Genomic DNA, 25,444 nt, shown 5'->3' with positions numbered 1-25,444 from the left:
GAGACATTACTTTGCTAGCAAAGATCTGTCTAGTTAAGGCTATGGTTTTTCCAGTGGTCATGTATGGATGTGAGAGTTGAATTGTGAAGAAAGCTGAGTGCTGAAGAATTGATGCTTTTGAACTATGGTGTTGGAGAAGACTCTTGAAAGTCTTCTTTCAAGAAAGAGATCCAACCAGTCCATTCTAAAGGAGATCTGTCCTGGGTGTTCACTGGAAAGACTGATGCTAAAGCTAAAATTCCAATACTTTGGCCACCCCATGTGAAGAGTTGACTCATTGGAAAAGACTCTGATGCTGGGAGGGATTGGGGGCAGGAGAAGGGGATGACAGGGATGAGATGGCTGGATGGCATCACCGACTCGATGGATGTGAGTCTGAGTGAACTCTTGGAGTTGGTGATGGACAGGGAGGCCTGGTGTGCTGTGATTCATGGGGTCGCAAAGAGTTGGACACAACTGAGTGACTGAACTGAACTGAATCCCATTCATGAGGGCTTCACCTGCATGACCTTTCACCTCCTAAAGGCTCCACTCCAAACACCATCACATTCAGGTAACCCATAAATTTTTTTGAGGGAGGATACAGTCTATTGCAAAGACTCAATCACAAGGCAAAAATAAAACAGTATTTTAGTATAAACTATATTATGTTTATTTAGAAGCCAAAAACAATATGATGAAACATGAAAACACACACATTTCAGAAAAGAGCTTGTTTTGTTAATCAGTCTGATCAGTTTTACACAATGAAATACTGTATATTTTATATAAGAAATATAAAAGTTATAATATAAACTGTAGTATTAAAACATAATAAACAATATTATTTTAAAGAAGGAAATTGTAAGAGACATGTTACTACTGCAAAAATTTTTAATAGAAATTTTAAATGTCATGCTAAAACTAATTTTTTCCTAGTATTATGCATCAGGTCTTAGAATGTAGGAATGTAGCAAATAAAAATCAAATGTTTATACAGTAAACTTTCTGAATACTATTGTCTCACTTGTTAAATGTCATACATCATTACAAGAAATAATGTATCTATTTAAGACTACAAATACCTTTCCAAATAAAATTATTATCTTAGAAAGCAGCAGATTTTACATTTTTTTTAAAGAAAGCTAGCAGTAACATATAAAAGTGAACATTACAAGAAACTGGGTAAAACAACACATCATTAAAACATGGATATAATTTAAAAATGAGGCACCTTTCTTTCACTTCAATACAAACTTCAACAGGAAATTCAATGGGCAAAGGCTTTCATCTCATACTTAAGCACACTCAGTCTTGCTTCTTTTAATAAGCAGCAGCAGAATACATTCCATTCTATATACTGGTTGTGTTGAAAGAACACAGTTCATGTCCAAATAGGAAACTAAAGTGCAGTAGAGGCAAGCTGATGTATCAGAGTGTGTTCACTAATACACTGTGCTTTTAGCGAATACAAACAAGTACAATTTTTACGTTTACTATGTTAGTCCAAATAACCTTTACTGAGTAGCTATAGATCCCAGAGAAGTACCATGTTTGCTCTTTTATCACTTTCTTTTCCTAGATACAGACTTATCTATCATTTAAATAAAAAACAGCAAAGTAATATTACACAGTATCTGCTTTTGCAGTTTTTGCATTTACAAAATGCTACACAGAATATCACATTTCAAAATTTGAAAGTGAAACTCCAACTTCTGCAGTTTGAACAGCCTGGTTTGAATCAGGGATCTTCTTTTAAGAGGAAAAAAACAATCATCTCTTCTGGTTCATATCAAATGAGATACAAAGGTTTAACAGGCAGTCATAGAGGTTTGACCAAACCTATTTTATATGTAAGGCATCTATAGCCAAGAGAGGTTAAATGTATCAAATGAAAGCTTCTCATAAGGGCACTGAAGTCTCTAAATTGGTCAGAGATCCAGACTAGTCATGGCCCCGCTCACCTCTTTTCCTGATAGTCTGACCCTATCTTCATAAGGAGACAGCTCCTGCTTGTGCATGCTAGTAAATGAAGCATGGGAAATATAACCTTATGAAATGAAAAACATGTTTTATTTTGTAATAAAATAAAAATTTCCATGGAAATTTTCATAAGTTTGCAAAACAAGTTTCTGATACATTTGCACAAGTAAAATTTTCCTTGTGCAATACAATATAATATTTCTATCTCCCTTTCCTTTCTGTTTTTAATAATGAAGTGTATCATTCTTTTCACCTGGAATCAAATTTGTGTTCAGCAAATGGACATGAAGGAGAGGAAAGGGTTAGAGATAGAGCCTACATGACTCTATGTCAACAAAGATTGCTCTTAAAAGACCATAATTTTACTATCAATTAGTGTAAGAGCTTTGGGATTCATTTTCTCTTATCTCATGTTTAAAGTGTTTCCAAGTTCACTATATATATATATATATATATATATATATATATATATATATATATTCCCTTGGTTAATAAGTCATAGTTTTTTCATGATAAACTCCCTGTTTACCAAGTAGACAGATACACAACTGATGTGTTCTTCCACTTACACTCTCAGCCTACCTGTCAATGCTAACATCCAACAATATTAATATGCAAAAGCAGATAAATATATTTGTGAATAGTTGAGGGTTGACTATGAGCCCAGGCAACTTTTCTAAATTTTTCTTTAATTAATCATCATTGCTGATGTGTGGTTCCATCAATGATGATGAATGTTTGAATGTTGTGGTGGAGAGCTTTCAAAATACATGAAGTCCTGAAATTAGAAAAATAATTATATGTATAATAAATATCAAATTAGATAGATAAATAATTATACAAATACAACAGTACATAAGTAATTAAGTGCAATGCATAAAATGTTACTCTATAACTTAACAGGTAATTTTCTCATTTCAGGTAAGAATAAATCATGAAATCTTTAGTGAAATCTTCATGAACAGAACATAATAGGAAGAACAGCAATTGCAAATTTGAAACTGTGGGCAGTCAATAAACTTTCCATTTGGGGTGCCAATTAACTAAATTTTCATTGTTGAGATGAGAAAAACTTGATAATCTATATTAAACGTGTTTTAGAAAGGATTAAACAAGTTAAACATATAATTGCAATGTTAAATAGATATTTTAAGGTAAATGCTACCAATTTTATTTCTATGCTTTACTTAATAATATTAGCCATTAATCAGATAGAAATACAGCAAAGGAACTGTACCCAATAAATATAGGATGGTACAACACCAAGGAGTATATTGACAAAGAGGTAATAGGTGAAGAGAAAAAACATCAGCTTTAGACTTATTTTATTTCATTAAGAAATCAAAGGATAGGCATCTTTAAGTAGTGAGAATAGTAAGTAACATGCAATGATGACAATTACACTGAGTGGATGCTTAGTAGCTCTCAAGCATGGTCCTGGCTCCTTTACTAATATAATAGCTAGTATTTATAACCCTGGAATATAAATATATACACACATATTTCATTTCCATTTTATAAATGAGGAAACTGAGGCTTGCAAGTGTTAAACACTTTGCAAGACATATAACTCACAAAGAGTCGGACACGACTTAGGGACTGAATAACAAGACATAATCAGTAAGTGGCAGAGTCAGTTTCAAACCTTATTGCCTTTCTACTACATATGCTACTTCTCATCAGAAAGAATAATTCTCTCAGAATAGCTCAACAGCAAAAGGCTTACAATGAGGAAGCAAGCTCCAAAAATCATGGCTTTCATGGTCACGTCCAGGTCTAATGGGAAGTGAATTTCAAAGTGGTCAGCATCGCTCATTGCTGATAACACACCATTCCACTTCCGAGTGATACTGCCAATAATGGAAACACCATCCAGGGACAGGATCTAGAAAGATAAGAATATGACTTTAGGATGATTAAAAGGTGTTAAAACACATGCTTTATTCTCCTGTTTATAAGCAGTTCACCCTGAGGTCACTTTCACTACTTTTCAGTACAAGCATAGGGCAGGAAATGAATATAGTAATAATAAAATTTCAAATAGGAAATTATGGCCAGGAAGAGTTAAGTGCCCTGCAACTGGTTAACGACCGAGCTGGGGAATATCTTACAATTCTCAAGCTCCATGTTCTTTCTTCATCCTCCACTGAGTTTTTAGGAAAGCCTTTCAGTGGAGGTATGATTTAAACTGATTTTGAAATTCTTTCCCTAAAGTAAAGAGTGGGAATTATGGATTGGCAGGGAGTCTCTCCACTGGAGGGAAAGATGGTCTGCTTTATTGTACTTCACAAAATCCATGCAATCACTCAGGCTTCTATGGGTCCTGTGCTCTTCTTCTTCTTTTTCTTTTTTCTAGTATTTATTCATTTATTTGGGGCTTCCCTGGTGGCTCAGATAGTAAAGAATCTTCCCACCTTGCAGGAGACCCAGGTTTGATCCCTGGGTCAGAAAGAGCCTCTGGAGGAGGGAATGGCAATCCACTCCAGCACTGCCTACAGAATTCCTTGAACAGAAGAGCCTGGTGGGCTCCAGTCCAAGGTGCTCTACTTCATTGCACTTCATAGAATCCATGTAATCACTCGGCTTCTGGTGTGCTGTGTTCTTCTTTAAAATATGTATTTACTTATTTAGCTGCATTGGGGCTTAGCTGTGGCACATGGGATCTCCAGTTGCGGTGCACAGACTCTGGTTGTAGCCCACGGGCTCAGCAGTTGTGGTGCAAGGGCTTAGTCGCTCTGTAGTATGTGGGATCTTAGTCCCCTGACCAGGGATCAAACTCTAATCCCCTGCACTGCAAGGCAGATTCTTAACCACTGGACCACCAGGAAAGTCCCAGTCCTGTCTTCTTAAATAGTCTCAGAATCTCAAAGGGCTTCAGCTTCTAAAAGGGAGATTCTGGCACTTGCCACAAGGAAAACACACAAATACCACTTTTGGTGATGAGAATGATCCAAACACTCTGCCCTCAAAACCTGGCTTATCTTCATTTTCTACCTATCTACAATGGTCTTTTTATAAATAAGTAATGGTTGACAATACGGTTATGTAAAACAAGAACTAAGGGAAGTTTACTGGGTGTCATAGAAAATATTTGAATGTGTAATTTTAGATTATGAGTCTTGTTGAATTCCAAAGAAGAACGCTTTAAGGAGCCCAGGAATCTCCTTTGTCAGAACTGTAGGGTAGTAAGATATCATTCAACTCCCTTAGGGCTCAGCTGATAAAGAATCCACCCTGCAATGCTGAAGACTTGGGTTCAATTCCTGGCTTGGGAAGATCCCCTGGAGAAGGGAAAGGCTACCCACTGCAGTATTCTGGCCTGGAGAATTCCGTGGACTGTACAGTCCATGGGGTCATAAAGAGTCAGACATGACTGACTGACTTTCACCTTAGAGATACCATTCTGTAGCCATTGAGATAAAGGCAAAACAGAAGGATTTTTCTTTTTCCAGAAAATGTTATAATCCACCATAAGTTTTATGCATGTTATGAGCATTGTATTGTGTTTTGAGGATGCAGCAGGGTTCTATCTTGCACAACCTCAGGGATGCTCTATTTGTTCTGTGGTATGTGGGGCCTCTTCATTACTCAGGACCTATATTCTGATTGGAAATCCTTGGTAAAATGGTTAGTGAAAAACAGCCAAGAATAAAATGAATGCATTAGGTCAGGCTATTTAGTCTCAAGTTAATATTTTAAATGGTTTCTTCTTATTTTCATCCAACACGGAAATCATAAAAAAGATTTGCGGAAAGCATTAAGCAATCCCCTAAAAATAATTTGAAAACTTCTTGATGTCAACCTATTAGTTAACTCTTTCCTCACACTATTCATTCACACACACACACAGAGACACACACAAATTATCTAAAGCCAGATCATTCTGGGGCGTGTTAGTACATGTAGAAAAAAAATTATAGAAACATGTTTATATTTGTTTACCTCAAAAACAGAATCTGAACCACAGCCATAGGTGGAACATGGCCCAAGTACTCCCATCATATCTTCTTTCTTCTCATTTTGGAGGCTGTACACTGCCCTGCACAGGTTCCAGTGTTCGGCTACAAAGCCAATGGTGACGCCAGGAGGACACTGCACCTCCAGCTGCCAAATGAAGCAGGGACAGAGGTGGGTGAATATGCCATATTAATACACACAGACACACACACACACACAGACACACACAGACACACACACACACACAAGATGTGTTCTTGATTCTTTCCAGAACTAGGGAGACTGTCATTGGTATAGTCTTCCATTTTCCCTGGGCTATTTCTTAGGGTAGTATGTCAGAGAACAGCCTTGAGAGATGAGGCCATGTTCCCTTCAGGACAAAATTACTGCTAGTTATAAAATGGTCAGTTCTCTAGGCTCTGTGTCCCTCAGCTGTATATGGAGTATCTACTCGGGATCCTCTGAGTCATCTCTGTAGAATGTGGGGAGGAGGGAACCGATGCACATGTGCTGGAGCTCATGCTGCTTGGTGATGGTGGTTTGGTTGCTAAGTCCTATCCGACTCTTTGCAACCCTATGCACTGTAGCCTGCCAGACTCCTCTGTCCGTGGGATTTTCCAGACGAAAATACTGGATTGGGTTGCTGTTTCCTTCTCCTGGGGATCTTCCCAACCCAGGGATCAAACACGCATTTCCTGCATTGGCAGATGGATTCTTTACCATCTGAGGCACTAGAGAAGCCCCTCATGCTGCTTACTGGGCTGTAATAAAGTTCTTTGTCCCTGACCTAGGGGTCTCATGTCTAGTGGCACAATCCACAAAAAAGTAACATGCTAGCTTTTTAGATTGACATCTCAGACATGACAATTATAATAGAAAAGGGAATGAGCCATTCTGAAAATTAAATGCTGTGAAGACAATAGAATGTGCATAAAAGTATAGGATGAGGTGGAGATTCATCTCAAATATGACAGTTGTTACAAAGACAATAGTGACAAAGGAGTAAGCTATCTGACAACAGCTAATATTCACTGAGCGCTACACTATTTGCCAGGCACTGTGCTAACACAGGACTTCCCTGTGGCTCAGCAGTAAAGACTCCACCTGCAATGCATGAGCTTCAGAAGACACAGGTTCAATCCCTGGGTCAAGAATATCCCCTGGAGGAGAGCATGGTAACCCACTCCAGTATTCTTGCTTGGAGAATCCCATGGACAGAGGAGCCTGGCAGGCTTCAGTCCATGGGCTTGCAAAGAGTAGGACACAACTGAAGTGACTAAGCCCACACATTCATGGTAACACAGTTGACATTTATTTACTACATAATCCTCAAAATAATCATCCTATGAGATAGTAATATTAATATATCCATTTTACAGGTGAATAAATCAAGGCACAGAAAGGGCTATAAGTTAATTCTATTGCAAAGGCTGATACTTAACATAAAATTAAAATCTCAATAAATCTAAGGGATATTGTTCCATCCAGTTTATGTATTAAGAACACTGGGGCTCAAACAGGCTAAATCAGGGGTCCCCAGTCCCTAGGCCATGGACCAGTACCAGTCTGTTGCCTGTTAGGAACCGGGCCACGTGGCAGAAAGTGAGTGGCAGGTGTATCTGTATTTACGGCTGCTTGCTTCCCATCACTTGCATTACTGCCTGAGCTCCACCTCCTGTCAGATCAGTGGTGGCCTCAGATTCTCAGAGAAGCGTGAACCCTACTGTGAACTGCACATGCTAGGGATCTAAGGTTGTGAACTCCTTATGAAAATTATCTCCAAACCATCCCCCTGCCCCAGGCCATGGAAAAACTCTCTTCCATGAAACTGGTCCCTGGTGCCAAAATGTTTGGGGACCACTGGGTTAAGTAAATTGCCCACTTTTAAGTCAGTGGCATATTTGAAATTCAAATTCTTCTGGATCACTCTCAAAACTGCTTTGCTTTTCTTTGTAGTAAACAATTTTCCTAGGGTAGCATGGATTGTAGAAGAACAACCAAAGTGTAACTTGACACATTTGCTTTCTAGTTCCACCATCTACCAAATGTAACACGATCCTCCAAAAAAAAATTTTTTTGTAACACCACCAAAACAATTATTCTTTTTTTGAGTCACCCTTTCTTTATCTGTAATAAGGTGTAGATATAATGGGTAGAGTAAAAGTGTCTGAAGTGCCTTCCAATTCTAAATGTGTGTCTATATTTAGCGTGACCTTATTTGGGGATATATAGGAACATTTAGATAAATATGTTGTAGGTAATGGCCTTTCTGCCTGCCAATGCAGGAAGGAAATATAAGAGAGGAGGAGTCGAGCCCTGGGTTAAGAAGTTCCCCAGGAGGAGGGCAGCAACTCGCTCCAGTATTATATCCTGGAGAATCCCATGGATAGAGGATCCTGCCAGGCTATAGTCTGTGGAATTGCTAATTTCTAATTCAATAGATAACAATTGACTGCATGTGTGCTAAGTCGCTTCAGTCATAAATAACCTTAATTTGTGCTTGATCCCCCTGATTAGCACCCAAAGACATGAACCCACTAGAAAACTGCCTTGGTGATTCTCCATAGGTTAGGATTATTTGGCATTTGGCTTCCTTCCTCCCCACTAGCTTCCATTCTGACTGTGCCATGAAAGTCCCCTTCTTTGTGGTTTTGGAAGGAGCACAACTGTGCAGTGAAGAGTTGGATCAGGAAAAAACAATGGATGAGACCTCTGTCTCATCTGTCCTCTTACCTCTTGCCTGGCGGAGGGGCAACAGAAGCAGCAGCAGGTGCATCTGAAAGGTCTTTGCATTGTCATGACTTCTCGGCCCATACAGTCAGTGACCCGGAGCACGAAGGGCCTCAGTGTCCGGTAAGCATTCCTGGTGTAGTCATCTGTGTCTTCAGTCACAAAGTAAACCATCTGGCCTGTGTTGTTTTTAATATCGTATCTATTATTAGTTTCAAAACCTGTTATCACTAAAAATAAAATGAGAGAGATTTCTTATTTTAGAAGCAGTTAAAATGGGCCTCATGAAGTCCTTCTGTAGTATTTGACAGGGGCCTAAAATAAAACAGCTTTTTAAAAAATTTCTAATGAAAAATATGCAATGATTGCTGCTGCTGCTAAGTCGCTTCAGTCGTGTCCGACTCTGTGCAACCCCATAGACAGCAGCCCACCAGGCTCCCCCATCCCTGGGATTCTCCAGGCAAGAATACTGGAGTGGGTTGCCATTTCCTTCTCCAATGCATGAAGGTGAGAAGTGAAAGTGAAGTTGCTCAGTCCTGTCCGACTCTGAGCGACCCCATGGACTGCAGCCTACCGGGCTCCTCCGTCCATGGGATTTTCCAGGCAAGAGTACTAGAGTGGGGTGCCATTGCCTTCTCCGATGCAGTGATTAGAATCCCAATAATATTCATCTGTCTTAAAAGTATATAAGTTATTTTGAAAATTTGAAACATTTCTTTTAAGAAGTTCAGTGTAAACTTTTCCGCATAGAAGCAAACACTGGAAATGATATTCCTGGAGTATTTGAATTCAGAAAACTTTAATTATAAAACCATTTAAATGAAATTATCCACTAGACCATAAATGAATGAATCAGCTCATGAAATATGCTGAGATGATTAGGGTCATCACTAGTTGTAAATAAGAAAACCAACCAAGAAAAGTTAAAGGCTCCATGTAGTGGTCAAGTGAATGAAATGAATGTGTATATCTTGTTCAGTGAGGGTCAGGAAATTTGGGAGAACAGGCATTGTGTTTACCTTGATTTCTTCTTATTTCCATAGCATGGACTTAGAACTCAGCAGACTGAGACTAATTCCAGCTCCTTCGCTGATTAGCTGACTAGGGTGCCCTTGGCTAACTCAATTAATCTCTTGGCTTCTTCTTTCCTTGTCCATGAAAAGTGAATATGGAGGAGTTGAGATAGATAAAGGATAGGAGGTTCGACCAAATGTAAGTCCTTTTGAAGTCTTAGGTATGATGTGTAAATAGACAAAATTACACAAGTTCCTTTGTTACTTTCTTGACGATAGGGCAATAGAAAATAGTCTTTTCTCTTTGAAACACTAAAAATGATCAATATAAATAAGGAACTAGATGTTGGATAATAAAAATTTTCACCTGATTCAAATATTACTGGACACTACAAAATTATACATACTTTCCAGGGGTTCAAAATGCTGAAGAACGTGTATGTTGTCCAACTGTTGGGATAGAACAAAGCAATTAATTAGGAGAGAGAGAAATAACAGAAATAAATTAAACCAGTATTAGAAAAAAATGAATGAGACAGAGGCTAAAACATATCAATGGATGCAAAAACATCTTTTTGAAACTGAATGGAATCAAAAACATATGAAGTGAAATTAGCCTAACAGCACCTGATCAGGTGGTTATTAACAGAGCTATCCAAAAAGAACACTCTCCTTCAGTTCCACCAAAAAATATTGAAACATTTGTTTAAAATATTATAAAATCATCTTCCTGTTTCAGTAACAGCATCTAGAATAAGCTGTGTTGACATCAATTGCTCCTAGCATCCATCATGTCACCTATAGACTGGAGGTGTCAGAAAGTTCAGGACAGTTTAACACAGACCAGCCATAGAGAAGCCAGTTTTCTCACTGATTTAGAGAGTGTGAAGTAGGCAGGGTGGATCTTGCACAGGATTGTCCAGTCTTCACAGGTACCTCTGAGAGAGGTTAATACACCAACTTCCATTCACTTGAGCTGCTGCCTCCCTAGTGCAGTTTTAACAGGGGAGGACCCAAAGAGCTGGAAGTATGTGATTAGGAATAGGGCAAAGGAGAGGAAACATTTAGGGATTCGATCCCTTGAAAATGGAGGTTGGGCATACCGTTACATCAACTTCTTCCTTAACTTAGGGGTCACTGTAAAGATAAACACTTTGACTGGTCCATCATCTATCATACTTGAGAACATTCTAGCAGAAAAGAAACCTCCTTAAAGACAGACTAATCATATTGCTGTAATTTTAGATAACTTAGATAATTCCTGTTGCTGTTCAGTCGCTAAGTTGTGTTCGACTCTGCGACCCAATGGACTGAAGCATGCTAGGCTTCCCTGTCCTTCCTATCTCCCAGAGTTTGCTCAAACTCATGTCCACTGAATCAGTGATGCCATCCAACCATCTCATCTTCTGTTGCCCCCACTTAGATTATCAGATCACTCCTAATCCGTGAGTCCAGAAAATTGCCTGAAATGCCATATTTCACCAACTACTTGTTGAATACTCTAATTAATGAACACCACATTAATGTGGTAATAAGCAAAATTTAAAATGATGTAAACGGACACAAAAATCTTGTGGCATGATCAACTACAGGAGGGTACAGAGAGGATATGATCTTTATTTGACTAAAAAAAATTTCTTTATAAAAACTCAATCAGGTTAGAATCTAAACACGTCTTATAAAATTATCAAAGGTGGCCACTCAGGGTTGCTTTACAATCCCTTTGAAAAAATCTAGGGGCTTTCTAATACCTATAACTAAAAAGTAAAAGTATTCACCACTTGGTGAGAGCTTCCACTGCTGAGCAAAATATGCTAAAGAAATGATGCCTGTTGATGTGAATGGAGTTTATCAAATAAGATGCTATAGTTTTAAGAAGCAGTACTAACCAAGTGTGGAGTCACTCGCCAATCCAGTGTCTAGAAATAATGTAAACCCTGGATGTTAAAGTGTCAGGATAGTCCTGATAATCATTCATGTAATTAGCACATGAGAGAGCAAAAAACTAGGATAGGGACTTCCCTGGAGGTCCAGTGGTTAAGGCTCCAAGCTTCCACTAGAGAGGGCAAAGGTTCAGTCCCTAGTCAGGAAACTAAGATCCCACATGCCTTCAAGTGGTGCAAAAAAAATGAGAGAGAGAGAAAGAAAACTAGATAAAAGAAAATGTCTGGATGCTTGGCTCTGTCTTCCATGCATATACATAAGGTGTTTCAAGTATTAACATCTGCACAGGTTATCATCCACTGGGTGGGTCCTTGTGCCAGAAATATCAGGCATATTATAAACTTTATCCCATTAAAAATTATCCTAACAACCCAGTTGGGTAGGTATCGTTAGTACTATTTTATAGATGATGAAATTCAAGCACCAAGAGGTTAGAAAAGTTACTCAAGGTAGAATGAGGAGGGTGCAGAGCTAGAATAAAAAGCCAGGTTGTCTGGCTGTAAACCTGTTTGTTTCTTTTACATTTTTTTAAACTAAAAACACTCCTAAAAGGGAACATGGTATTCATAAAATATGTTCATTTAACTTCATTCAAAGTAATAGAAGAAATTAAGAAAAATTTTTAATATTTGAATGAACAATATTAAAGCTATACATTTTAAAAAAGAAACGACATCAGATATTAGATTTTAAGGAAATTTTCTGTTTTTAGAAAATATTAAAGTTTATGAAGAAATAAACTTTTTAAACCTGATTAACTTGTAAGCATTTTATAAGCTTCCAAAATAATATAGCAGCTATTCTAGCACTTTACTTGAAGGCTTTGTATTTCGTCAATATTTTGTCAAACAATAATTTAATAAAGTTTGGTTTATGTAAAATCCAAATTTTCCTGATCTAACGGTTTTACTTTGAAGATCAACACTATAACTTTGCAACAATGGTTTTCAATGCACAGGTTTAACAGTCAGTATATAAAGTCAAAAAGAGAAACATGTCAATGTCAATGAACATTTGGTTGACTATGTGGGGAGACATGTATTGAATGGGCAAGTCCCTTGCTTTTAAGGTATTTAAACACTTGCTTTTTCTAAAGGTGAACATAATTTAGTTGTTTCTAAGGTATTTACAATACTAGGTTTATCTTCTTTTCTTTAAGCAACGTTTTTGTTTCTGACATGGGTTTTTAAATACCACCATTCAGTACACAAACATGTTAGCATATTGCTCCAGCTTCTGAAATAGTTGTCCTGATCCTAAAATGTCCATATAAATGAAAATTAGGGAGTCTCTATGTTGTGAAAAAGGGTTCTCTGGAACTTGGCCTGAAACAATATCCTTGTTATTGTTGTTTAGTTGCTAAGTTGTGTCTGACTCCTTGAGACTCCATGGACTGCAGTATGCCAAGCTCCCCTGTCCTCCATTGTCTCCCAGAGTTTGCTCAAATTCATATCCATTGAGTTGATGATGCTATATAACCATCTCATCCTCTGCCATCCCCTTCTCCTTTTGCCTTCACCTTTCCAAGCATATGGACAATATTCTTGGCTGGCTTTTATTTTTATTTACATTGTATGTTTTGTGAGGTGACAGGACTGGCTGATGAAAACTATGGGTAGTGAGAAAAAGCAAAGGTCTAAGGCATTGAGTGATTCACTCACTGTCCTCTGTTCTTCGTAACACTGCTTTTATTGTTGTTCACCCTTTACTTCTAAACAAATGGCAACCTAATTAACATCTTAATAGACTTTCTGCTATTCCTATTCCTATTTTTTAAACTGTGTTCAACAGGACATCGTGAATATCTTAAAATTCAGCATAGACCCTTCAGGAGAGTCATATTCGTACCACCAAAAAAAATCCATATCTTCTTTTTTCCCCATTCCCATTCCTGAAATTGTCATCATCATTCTTATAGTCACAAAAATTAAACATCTGTCATCTCTGACCCATCACCTTTATGTACTCTATCTAGTCTCTTCTTCTTGGATCTCTAGTCATACTTTGTAAGAAAACAATTTGGATTTGTGTGGAGTACCTGGGCTAGGCATTCCAGACCCGGAGGGCAGTGTGGTATGGGAGTTGGCATTGGCATCCATACTACTGGAGCAGAAAATTGTGGTGCAGGATATTTTCCAGGCTGGTACTGGATGGGGCAGATACTCCCAGTCTGCATGTACAGGGGGAAGGTACTGGGATGATGTGGACCATAGTATCCCATAGGCAAGCCTCCTGGGTAGCCTGCAGGTGGGGGGATAGCCAGTCCAGGGGGCCCTGCATTCAAAAACAAATGGAAGAATTATACATTATGAATGCTACAATATATGGTGTTTACATGGAAATGATATGGATCACACAACTTCCACTTAAAAATAACAAGGTGTTCCATTTTATGAGTATATAGAATGTACCAAAATGCACTAAGAGGATTTATACCTTAACTCATTTAATCCTCTTAAATCTTATGAAGTAATTATTCCCATTTCAGAGGCACAGAAGTAAGGTTGAAATATCAAGTTAACATGCTAGCCTTTATGCATTAGTTTCCTTCTTTGGAGATGATAATATTCCTACTTCACTGGGTTGTAGGAAGATTAATGCCAGGCCTAGCATATAATAGAATGGTAAATTTTTTCCTATTATGTTTATTGCTACTATTGTTTAAGGTCTTCTCTGGTGGCTCAGATGGTAAAGAATATGCCTGCAATGGGGGAGACCTGGGATCGATCCCTGGGTTGGGAAGATCCCTTGGAGGAGGGCGTGGCAGTCCACTACAGTATTCTTGCCTGGAGAATCCCCATGGACAGAGGAGCCTGGCAGGTTGCAGTCCATGGGGTGGCAAAGAGTCACACAACTGAGCAACTACTAAGCACATACACACATTGTTTAAGGTCAGAAAGATAGTAAGGTCTACTTAACGTCAAAGGGGTTCTTTTAAAGACTAGTCTCTAACTCCAGAATAGTTTCATCACCTGCTAAAAAATCCTTTACCAATTTCCAATCATTCCCCACCTTTCTCTCAGGCCCTGGAAACTCCTACCTCCACAAATTTGCCTAATCTGGACATTTCATATAAATAAAATCATGTAACACATAGCCTTCGTACCTGGTTGCTCTTTGTGGCATATTTTTAAGGTTCATCAATGTTGTAGCATGTATTAGTACTTCATTAATAAAAATTAGTGAAATAATCATACTCATGTCAGATAAAATTTCTTTTAAGATGAAAACTATTGCTGCTGCTGCTGCTGCTAAGTCGCTTCAGTCGTGTCCAACTCTGTGCGATCCCATAGATGGAAGCCAACCAGGCTCCCCCGTCCCTGGGATTCTCCAGGCAAGAGTACTGGAGTGGGCTGCCATTTCCTCCTCCAACGCATGAAAGTGAAAAGTGAAAGTGAAGTCGCTCAGCCATGTCCGACTCTTAGTGACCCCATGGACTACAGCCTACCAGGCTCCACCACCCATGGGATTTTCCAGGCAAGAGTACAATATTTTATAATAACAGAAGTGGCACTCTGTCAAGAAGACGTAACAATTATATATACCTAAAAACAGAATTTCAAAATATATCAAGCAAAAACTGACAAATATAAAGTGAAATAGGCAATTCAACAAATAATAGTTAGAGATTGCAATACCCCATTCACAATAATGGGTAGAATACATGAGCAGGAGATCAAAAAGGAAACAGAAGTGTGAAACACTACGAATGAAACACTACAAATGAAACTAGACATAACAGAATGTATAGAACACTTGACCCACCAATAAACTTTAAAACATTCTTCTCAAATGCACACAGAACCTTCTCAAAGACAGACCTATTGGCTGGGCCATAAGACAAGTCTCAATAAATTTAAGACATCTGAAATCCAAACAAAATGTATTCTATTACAATGGAGTAAAACCAGATATCAATAATAACAGAAGGAAATTTGGGAAATCACAAATATGAGGAAATAAAATAATTTACTCCTAAATTATCAAAGGGATAAAAAAAATCATGAGGGAAATTAGAAAATAATTTGAGATGAATAAAACAAAAACACAATATACCAAAGCTTATGGGATGTAGCTGAAACAGTGCCTAGAGGGCAATTTATAGCTGTAAACACCGACATTAAAAAAGAAATATCTTAGACTTCCCTGGTGGTCCAGTGATTAAGAACAATGCAGGAGAAATGGGTTTGTTTTCTGCTCTAGGAAGATTCCACATGCCTTGGAGCGACTAAGCTCATGGGCCACAATTATTGAAAGCCTGTGTGCCCTAAAGCCTGTGCTTTGCGTTGAAAGAAGCCACCACAATGAGATGCCCACACACCACAAAAAATAGCCCCTGCAACTAGAGAAAGCCCAAGGGGAGCAACAAAGACCCTTGCAGCCAAAAAGAAAGAAAGAAAGAAATATCTCAAACCAGTAACCTAACTTTCCACCTTAGAAATAAACCAAACTCAAAGCCATCAGGAGGAAATGATAAAGACTGAAATAGAAGAGAGTGAAATGAAAAAATAAAAATAGACAAAACCAACAAAACCAAAAGTAGGTTCTTTTAAAAGATCAACAAATTGAGAAACCTTAAGCCACACTAACCAAGGGAAAAAACAGACTTCAATTATTAAAATCAGGAATGAAAATGGGGCTATTACTAAAATCTTACAGAAACTAAAATATACCATAAGAAAATACAACCTTATGTATGCAAAAGCAGAAGACTGCCCATGATTTCTGCACACAGCACAGCCAAGGGGGTGGGCTAACCTAAGCTATGCTTCCTGTCCAACCCACAGATTCACCCCTTCCCTCACTCCATTTAAGGAACCAGCTTACCTACTTGGCACCTGTTACTTGTTCTCACTCCCTCCTGCTGTAGCATGAGCCTCACTAAGCCCTGTTTGAATTTCTCATCTGGCATCTTATCAATTTCTATTTATTAAATAGTCCGAGGACCTAGGTCTATAACACTCACATAGGTAGACGCATAGTAGATGAAGGGATTAAAGAGGAGGGGCAAGGAACTGAGGCAGCGGAGATACCCTATGATGTAAGTGCTGACACGTGATGCTAAAGATGACAGTTAGCATCTTTATGAGTGAGAAAGGTTTTAGACAGAACAGGCACAAAACGAGCAGCGGCACAGGGAAAGCTCAGTACCACATGGGTAAAGGCCATGTGTGAAGATTTAGCAAACAAAGCAGAAAGGAAGGTGGGGAGGAAGGGATGATGATGAAAGACCTCTACTCTGTGCACAGGACTTTATGCTGATAACATGCAAACTGGAGTGACCAGTTTTACATTTAGAGCCTTTATGAATAGGAAGGCTGGATGACACAGGAGGTGCCTGAAGGAGTCTAGATGGGAGGTAAGGAAATTTAATTATGATGAAAGGAATAGAAAGTGGAAAAACAATGATCGACATTAAAGAGACATATTGTCTTGGTAACAGATGATATGAGGAAAGGGTCTCACGTTTCTGACTGTAGGAGTCCAGTGTAGAGAAAGAATAGAGGGTATGTGTTTAAGAACAAGATGCCAAAGATGTATTGAGGATCACTGAGTTTGAGATCCCAGGTCACTAAAGGCAAGTGGTCTACAGGCGGGTGGAAATGTAAGTTTAGAGCAGGGGAGACTGATTTGGGTGCGAGCTGAAGGATTCCTAGGGCTTCCCTGTTGGCTCAGTGGTAAAGAATCTGCCAGCAATGCAGGAGACAAGGGTTCAATCCCTGGGCTGGGAAGATTCCCTGAAAAAGGATATGGCAACTCATTTCAGTATTCTTGGATAGGAAAATCCATAGACAGAGGAGCCTGGTGGGCTACAGAGTCACAAGAGTCAGACACAACTTAGCAACTAAACAACAACAAAGGGATTCATAAGTGGTTAAAAGCAAATGAAACCATGGGATATTCCCAAGATTACTAAAGAGAGTGTAAAAAGACAGGTAAATGGATGAGATGAGAGGGGACAGGCTGGTGCAGCCGGGGGCTGGACAGGGAATCAGACCAAGGATCTCTGGGAAAACCAGTTTCTAAGTGTGGTTTACACAGAGCTCTTGAGAGAGACAGACTCAGGAGAGACTAAAGGAAAATAATGGCAACTAGAAACAATGTCAAATTAGAGCTAAATAAGAAAAAAGAGCTAATGTCTTTAGAAAAAATGGAGAAAAATCAGTTTGTTGTAAAGAACATATTGGGTTGGCCAAAAAGTTCATTTAGTTTGGGAACATATTATTCAATAAAATTCTTGGTGAAAATGACACATATGCTTTTTATTTGTACTTAAAACTGAACACATTTTTTGGCCAACGAAATACTTTCAATTTCTTTAAGAACTGTATTCAAGAGTACCCAAACTGAGCTAGATATTGGGTATCTCTCTCCTCTTTAGAACTATTATTAAAAAACAACAATGTCATATAAACTATCTCAAAAATACTAATTGTTATATCATTTTAATGAGTTGATGATTAATTATTGTGGTATTAACCATGTAATCTTAGGATAAAAATACCTCATGGAACAAAATTTAAAGATCAATAAATTAGCAAGAAAATTACAATTTAGATTATGGTGCTATTCAGTATAGAGACTATATTTCTAAAAAATTATATAAAAATGTATATAATCAAATGATTTCTAAGAATGCATTATTCTGAGATGTTAAGACAAGAGCATAATATGTGTGGGAAATGGTAGGTGTTTTATACTCCCTTTTAAGCTTTAAAACTGCTTTTAAAAGTTCTGATTGTTCTGCAAGAAAACACAACACAATAAAACATGTTTAACTTTGTATAACTTTGCTATGGAGCATTGTCCTACCATTATTAGTGTGAGAAATACTGCTTTATGGAATTTGTATTTTCTTAGTCATTTTGACTATTATTATCCTTTTTTACTTTAAAAATATATGTCATTTTCTCTTTCAATAGACTATACATAACAAAGGTTTCTTTATTAACTATTCTTTTAAATATGTTTGGGTCAAAATTATTTTCCGTGGGAATAAATATCCAGTAATATAATGCAAATGGAATATATAATTGAACCTTAGGAAATTCATTAAAGCTAAGTATTTCAAATATAGTATTTCCAGTTCCTTAATGCGAATTAGGGCTTCCCAGTGGCTCAGACGCTAAAGCGTATTAAGGGGATACAATTTGCATCAGTATAAGTAAGTATATTGTTCAGCCACTAGATGGTGATCACAGTAAATTTTTGTTGCTGATTCTCATAACTGAAAATTCATTAGTCGCATGCTCTTCATCATAATATTTTTCAACTTACCTACTCGTTTAACTTGAAGGCTGTATCCTGCTTTCTTGCTAATTTTTTTGATACAGAAGGGAACAGACAGACACTTTCCCAGGTGAACAGAACATGATTTATAGCCAACACTTACTTCTTAGAAATGGTAGAGTTTCTGTTCTAGTATAACCTAGGTACTTGGATATAGAGCGACTGGTGAATATAAGATAGATTATGTAGATAATTTGATAGTCATTGAAGTAAAATATAGAGTAATGGTCAGATACAGTGAAATTATGACCCAGGGTTGTCAAAAATTTGGATTTAGCAGGCATTAAGCAGTAATGAGGGGTTATACAGGGGCTGAATGCTCAGATTCACATAACACACATACACATGAGGGAAAGAGGAAAAGGAAGCCCTAACTTCAGAAAGCACTGCAGAGACAAAGGCTACCTGAGCTCCATGGATCGTATGTCTGCAGCCAAGAGAACACCCTTGCCAGTATCCTGTGGATACCAGGGTTTCTTCTGCGCTTCCACAGCCTAACTCACTTGTTTCTATCTCAAAACATATGCTTAAATATATATTTAAAGAAATAGCACTACACTTTATCATTTTCTAAATCATTAAAATGTATTTGAATATAATCCTGATTAAAAGTACTTCCTCAGTCAAAAGACGATTTAATTTTTAAAAAGCTACATACTGCCCACATACTTATGAGCATCCATTTTCCTGAGTCCCTGAATACAGTATGAGTTTTCAGACTTACAAAAATATTTGCAGAACAACAAGCTCCTTAATCAGAACTTGAAGCCATTTGCCTCCACTGTTCTGCACTTCTCCTGGCGTTTGTCCCATAAATGCCTCAGACCAGACCAACATGACCATGAGCTTTTGGACACAGTGTTCTTTCCTTTGATTGAGAAATTCCTCATTGTGCCAGGAAAACTTGATTTCCTCAGTGATTCCCTCCAATCCCCCATAGAGGTAGTTACTGCCTTTGCGCACTTACAACATTCTCTTCATTCTTAAGCAAAAAGAGTGCCATCAATGTTTGTACAATTTTCTTCCTTAGTTGCCTATAAATCCTATGAAGACAGGAATATGATTCTAATTAACATCTAGTAAACTACTTGGCCCCTGTAGGCATTAAATATTTATTTATTGAATGTTTCAATTAATTAATTAGTTAATTTAAAAAGCAATCTTAACTATGAGGATGGTTTTCTGGAGAGGGGAAAGATTCTTTCCGAATATTTAACCTACCTGGTACAAAACTGGAACTGTACTCAGGAGGGGCACCAGGCCTTGGATCAGGTGATGTTATTTGATTCTCTGTTTCATCTGCAGGTTTCTTAGGGGCTGTGGGGACTATATCTTAGGGGTGAGAAAGGTGGTACATGGCTTACAATGGGAATGATAATATGATTAGAGAATATATTCATTTTTTCTGTTGGTATGCATCAATGAACATGACCAATATTAAATATACTCATTTCTTATAAAAAGCAACTCAGTATGTATATTAGATATCAACCTATAAATATATTTTTAACTATTACCTCTTTGCAGACTTACTTTCCCATCTGCATTTTTCCTTTACCTAATTTGCCCCCATGTACAATCAGAGTTTTTCATTACCTATATGCCACTCTAAATCCTTTTTAATCCTTTTCTGTCAAAGATAAATAAGAATGTTCATATATATAAATGAATAAATAAATGTATATGTATATATATTCTTCAAATATTAAACACAAATAAGTAACTTCAAAAGGAAATAGACTCCAATTTTTTAAGGAAAGGAATCACACAATTCACAATTGAAAATACAGCATATTAAAATGTATTCACAAAAACTTACCAGACATTTTGAAGAATTCCAATTAAACCTGAAAACAAACAAACAAACAAAATTTTACCTTATACATTTACAGTTACTGTTATTAATCAGTGATACATGTAAGAAGTTCTATAATTCTTTAGTCTCTAGTTATCTTTTATTCATTCCTTCATTAATTCAACAAATATTTCCCTGCTGCTGCTACTGCTGCTAAATGCTTCAGTCGTGTCCGACTCTGTGCGACCCCATAGACGGTAGCCCACCGGGCTCCGCCGTCCCTGGGATTCTCCAGGCAACAACACTGGAGTGGGTTGCCATTTCCTTCTACAATGCATGAAAGTGAGAAGTGAAAGTGAAGCCGCTCAGTCGTGTCTGACTCTTAGCGACCCCATGGACTGCAGCCCACCAGGCTCCTCCGTCCATGGGATTTTCCAAGCAAGAGTACTGGAGTTGGGTGCCATTGCCTTCTCCGAATATTTCCCTAGCACCTATTTTCTATGTGGTGTTGAAAATATAGCAGTAAACTAGATGGGCACTCTGCTAGAAATTATATTCCAGTGGGGTGGAACATATCAACAAATATTTAAGATTAAATGTAGATAGTACAGTTATGAAGAAAACAAAGTTAAAGTAGTGAAAACATGGATGGCCCCCAAGGGTCAGAGAAAGCCTCTCTCAGGAGGTGACCTTTCAGCTAGCTGAACCATAGGGAAGAGTTCCAGAAAGACAAGAAAGTTGAATGAGAAGGCCCTGAGATAACAGTAAGCTTTGTGATACTCAAGGGAGAGAAAGAGTTCAGGTGTGACAGGGACACAGGGAAAGAAGAGAACCAAGGTCAGAGGTGGAGATAGAAGTCTGATCATACTTAAAACTCATGGTAAAATGTGTGGAATCTGTTGTAATTGCAGTGGGGGAGTCTTTAGGAGACTTTAATCAGTGGAGTGATCAGATCTATTTAAACTTTATCTCAAGGGTGCGGGAGTAGAAGCAGTGGGGGAGGGATGGCAGCAGTAATTTACATGAGAACTGATGCTGGTTTAGACTGGAGGTGACAGGGAGAGGGTCAGATGTGGTCAGACGCATTAAAAGATTTGGGAGCAGAACCTACAGGAGTTGCTGATGGACTCAGTACAGAGAGGAATCAAGGATGAGTCTCACTTTTTAACCCAGGTTATCTAAGTTGATGGTGATGCCAGTAGCTGAACTAGAGAGGAAGATGGTGGGAAAATATTGCGGACTGAGGAAGGTAGGAATCAAAAGTTTAAATCAAGACGTGTTATGTTTAAGATAAGGCTAAAAGAAGACAAGTTAAACATTTAAGTCAAAAATATGTGTAGGTGAACATTATGAGAATAATTCAGAGAAGTAAAAATGTTGAGATGATATTTGAAACAAGAGGTGGGTTAGGAGAGAGATTCCATTAATTCAGTCAAGGGGAAAAGATTATTATTAGAGAAAGGAATTTCAATATTTCAGGTTTCTTAGTTCTGTGTGATGACAAAGAGAGAACATCATCAAAAGCTACAATATACTGAATGCTTATCAACTGTCAGGAAAAGGCGGAGGACTTTTCATGTATTATCTCGAATTTGCACAGCAAAGGAAACTATAAACAAAATGAAAGGACAACCCACAGAACAGGAGAAAATATGTGTGAACAATGCAACCAATAAGAGGTTAATCTTCAAAATTTACAATAGCTTGTGCAGCTCAGTATCGAAAAAACAAACAACCCAATCAAAACTTGGGCAGAAGATGTAAACAGACATTTCTCCAAAGAAGACATACAAATGGCCAACAGGCACATGAAAAGACGCTCAACATCGCTAATTATTAGAGAAATGCAAATCAAAACTACACTGAGGTCTCACTTCACACCAGTCAGAATGGCCATAATCAAAAAATCTACAAACAATAAACGCTGAAGAGGATGTGTAGAAAAGGAAGCCCTCCAATGCTCTTAGTGGAAATGTAAATTGGTGCAGCCACTGTAGAGAACAGTCTGAAGACGCCTTAAAAAACTAAAAATAGGGCTACTATATGATCCAGCAATCCCACTTCTAAGTATATAGCTGGAGAAAAACACGCTTCAAAAGGATACATGCACCCCAAAGTTAACTGTAGCACTGTTTACAATAGCCAAGACATGGAAGAAGCCTAAATGTCCATCATCAGAGGAATGGATAAAGAAGATGTGGTGTATACATACACACAATGGAGTATTATTCAGTCATTAAAAGAATGAAATAATGCCCTTTGCAGCAACACAGGTGGATCTGGAGATTATACTCAATGAAGCAAGTCAGGCAGAGAAAGACAAATATATGGTATCACTTTTATGTGGACTCTAAAAATATAACAACCATGTACAAAACAGAAACAGAGTCAGAGACTTAGACAACAAACTTAAGGTAATCAGAGGGGAAAGGTTGGGGGAGGAATAGACTGGGCATTTGGAATTGACATGTACACACGGCTGTATTTAAAATAGCTAATCAACAAAGATCTACTGTTGGGTAGGCAAAGAGAATTGTTTTTTTCTCTAGTATCATAAATAAGAAAAGAATTTGAGAAAGAATAGATACAGGTACACATGTAACTAAATCACTCTGCTCTACATCTGAAACTAACACAACATTGTTAATCAACTATACTCCAATATAAAAGAAAAATTGAAAACAAAAAATAAATAAAAGTGTAATAGTGGAAGAAACAAACAAAAACCATCTGATACATAAATGGAAAATGTTGCTAAACTTAAGTACTTCTAAGTACTTTCCATGTTCTTTCCAATGAATCATTTTGCTTATCAGAGTACAGAATGTGGTCATTTGTGTTGTTCAAGTAGAGTAGAACGTTACCGACACAGAATAGATATGTCAAAGAAGCACTGGAACACTATATGAGTGAGTAGTCAATATGGATACTGAGTTGACCCAGTGAATGTCACCACTGCATAAGCCAGTATGTAGATTCTAGGCTCTTGCCAAGTCTGGGCCACCAGTCTTCGACCAGTTCCTCTCCTTCTGTGGAGCTGGAGTTTATTGTGTCTTAAAAGTAAAAGTGAAAGTGTTAGTGTCACTCAGTAGTGTTTGTCTCTTGACGAGCTCATGGACTGTAGTTGGCCAGGCTCTTCTGTTAATGGAATTCTCTAGGCAAGGATACTAGAGTGGCCAGCCATTCCCTTCTCCAGAGGATCTTCCCAACCCAGGGACTGAACCTGTGTCTCCTGCATCGTACGTGGATCCTTTACTGTCTGAGCCACTAGGGAAGCCATGAAATTAAAGATGCTTGCTCCTTGAAAGAAGAGCTACGACAAACCTAGACACAGTACTAAAAAGCAGAGACATCACTTTGCCGACAAAGGTCCATCTAGTAAAAGCTATTATTTTTCCGTAGTCACATACAAGAGTTGAACCATGTGAGAGTTGAACCATAAAGAAGGCTGAGTGCCAAAGAACTGATGCTTCTGAAATATGGCACTGGAGAAGAGTCTTGAGAGTCCCTTGGAGTCCTAGGAAAGATAAAACCAGTCAATCCTAAAGGAAATCAACCCTGAATATTCATTGGAAGGGCTGAAGCTGAAGTTTCAATACTTTGGACACCTGATGAGAAGAGCCAACTCATTACAAAAGACCCTGATGCTGGGAAAGATTGCAGGCAGGAGAGGGGGCAAGAGAGGATGAGATGGTTGGATGGCATCACCGACTCAATGGACGTGAATCTGAGCAAACTCCAGGATATAGTGAAGGACAGGGAAGCCTGGCATGCTGCAGTCCATGGTGTCACAAAGAGTTGGACATGAGTTAGTGACTGAACAATAACAAAAGTAAAAACTGCTTCCTGGTACACACTGCAAATACAGACCCAACTGCAGGCCAATCAAGAGTTCTAGGAATTGGTCCTATTCCTTTAATGATGGTAATATCTGGTGTTTAGGGAAATGCCCATACCTTTCTAGAACCTTAAATTCTGGACATTCCTAGGATTGTACCCTCAAGTGACTGCACATGTACACACAGGTATACATGAGAATGTTATTGACACACTGCATATCAAAAGAAACTGAAAACATTTCCAATTTCTATCAACTGTACACTGGATAAATAAAATCTGGTATATTCATAAAGTACAAGAGTATACTGTAGAGAAAACAAAGTACAGTTATACTCATCATGTGTGCGTGCATACTCAGCCACTAAGTCATGTCCAACTAGTTTCAACCCCTTTAACTTGTGGCCCACCAGGCTCCTCTGTCCGTGAGATTTTCCAGGCAAAAATACTGGAGTGGATTGCCATTTCTTCCTCCAGGGGATTTTCCTGACCCAGGGATCTAACCTGCATCTCCTTCATTGACAGGTGGATTCTTTACAAGTGAGTCAACTGGGAAGCCCCGTCATACCCATCAATAGATGTAGCTTAAAATTACAACACAAAAAAACAAAGTAAGTCATAGGCGAACACATATGAATCCATTTAAGAATATTAAAAAGCAGAAAAATGAAACAAAAACTTTTTTCTGATACATGTATGGGAGAAAACTTAAAAAAAGTTAGGGAATTATTAACACAAAATTCAGGAAAATGGTTACATATGGAGGAGAAGTGATGTGGGACAAGTATTCAGCTCTGATCCTCAAGGGGTCTGAACTTCCTGCTAATGTTCTAGTTCTAACAGGGTGGTATGAACAGGGGTGATGGGTTATAACTAGTTTTTAAAGAGTATATGTAAAGGCAATGCCAAAGAATGC

The 25,444-nt window shown here is 38.1% G+C and overlaps 1 protein-coding gene across 6 annotated transcripts in view; it reads right to left on the bottom strand.

Moving 5' to 3' along the window:
* Nucleotides 1-628: 628 nt before the first annotated feature.
* The window catches only part of PLSCR4 (phospholipid scramblase 4), a 40,726-nt gene continuing 15,910 nt past the window's right edge, over nt 629-25,444 (bottom strand). For 4 of the 6 annotated variants that reach the window (XM_006057480.4, XM_006057481.4, XM_006057482.4 and 1 more), the window contains exons 2-9: nt 20,716-20,743; nt 20,118-20,228; nt 13,645-13,880; nt 10,070-10,112; nt 8,653-8,879; nt 5,905-6,066; nt 3,689-3,847; nt 629-2,740 (exon numbers count right to left, since the gene is read on the bottom strand). In XM_006057480.4, the coding sequence (XP_006057542.1) occupies nt 2,684-2,740; nt 3,689-3,847; nt 5,905-6,066; nt 8,653-8,879; nt 10,070-10,112; nt 13,645-13,880; nt 20,118-20,228; nt 20,716-20,722 (1,002 nt within the window). In that variant the 5' untranslated portion in view covers nt 20,723-20,743 and the 3' untranslated portion in view covers nt 629-2,683. Of the gene's footprint in view, nt 2,741-3,688; nt 3,848-5,904; nt 6,067-8,652; nt 8,880-10,069; nt 10,113-13,644; nt 13,881-15,371; nt 15,472-19,863; nt 19,940-20,117; nt 20,229-20,715; nt 20,744-25,444 lie in introns of all 6 variants that reach the window. The other 2 variants (XM_025290388.3, XM_044946289.2) reach the window with 2 other exon arrangements.

Source organism: Bubalus bubalis, chromosome 1 (assembly GCF_019923935.1).
Source record: "Bubalus bubalis isolate 160015118507 breed Murrah chromosome 1, NDDB_SH_1, whole genome shotgun sequence".
Lineage (NCBI taxonomy): Eukaryota > Metazoa > Chordata > Mammalia > Artiodactyla > Bovidae > Bubalus > Bubalus bubalis.
This window is presented reverse-complemented; position numbering and strand designations above follow the sequence as displayed.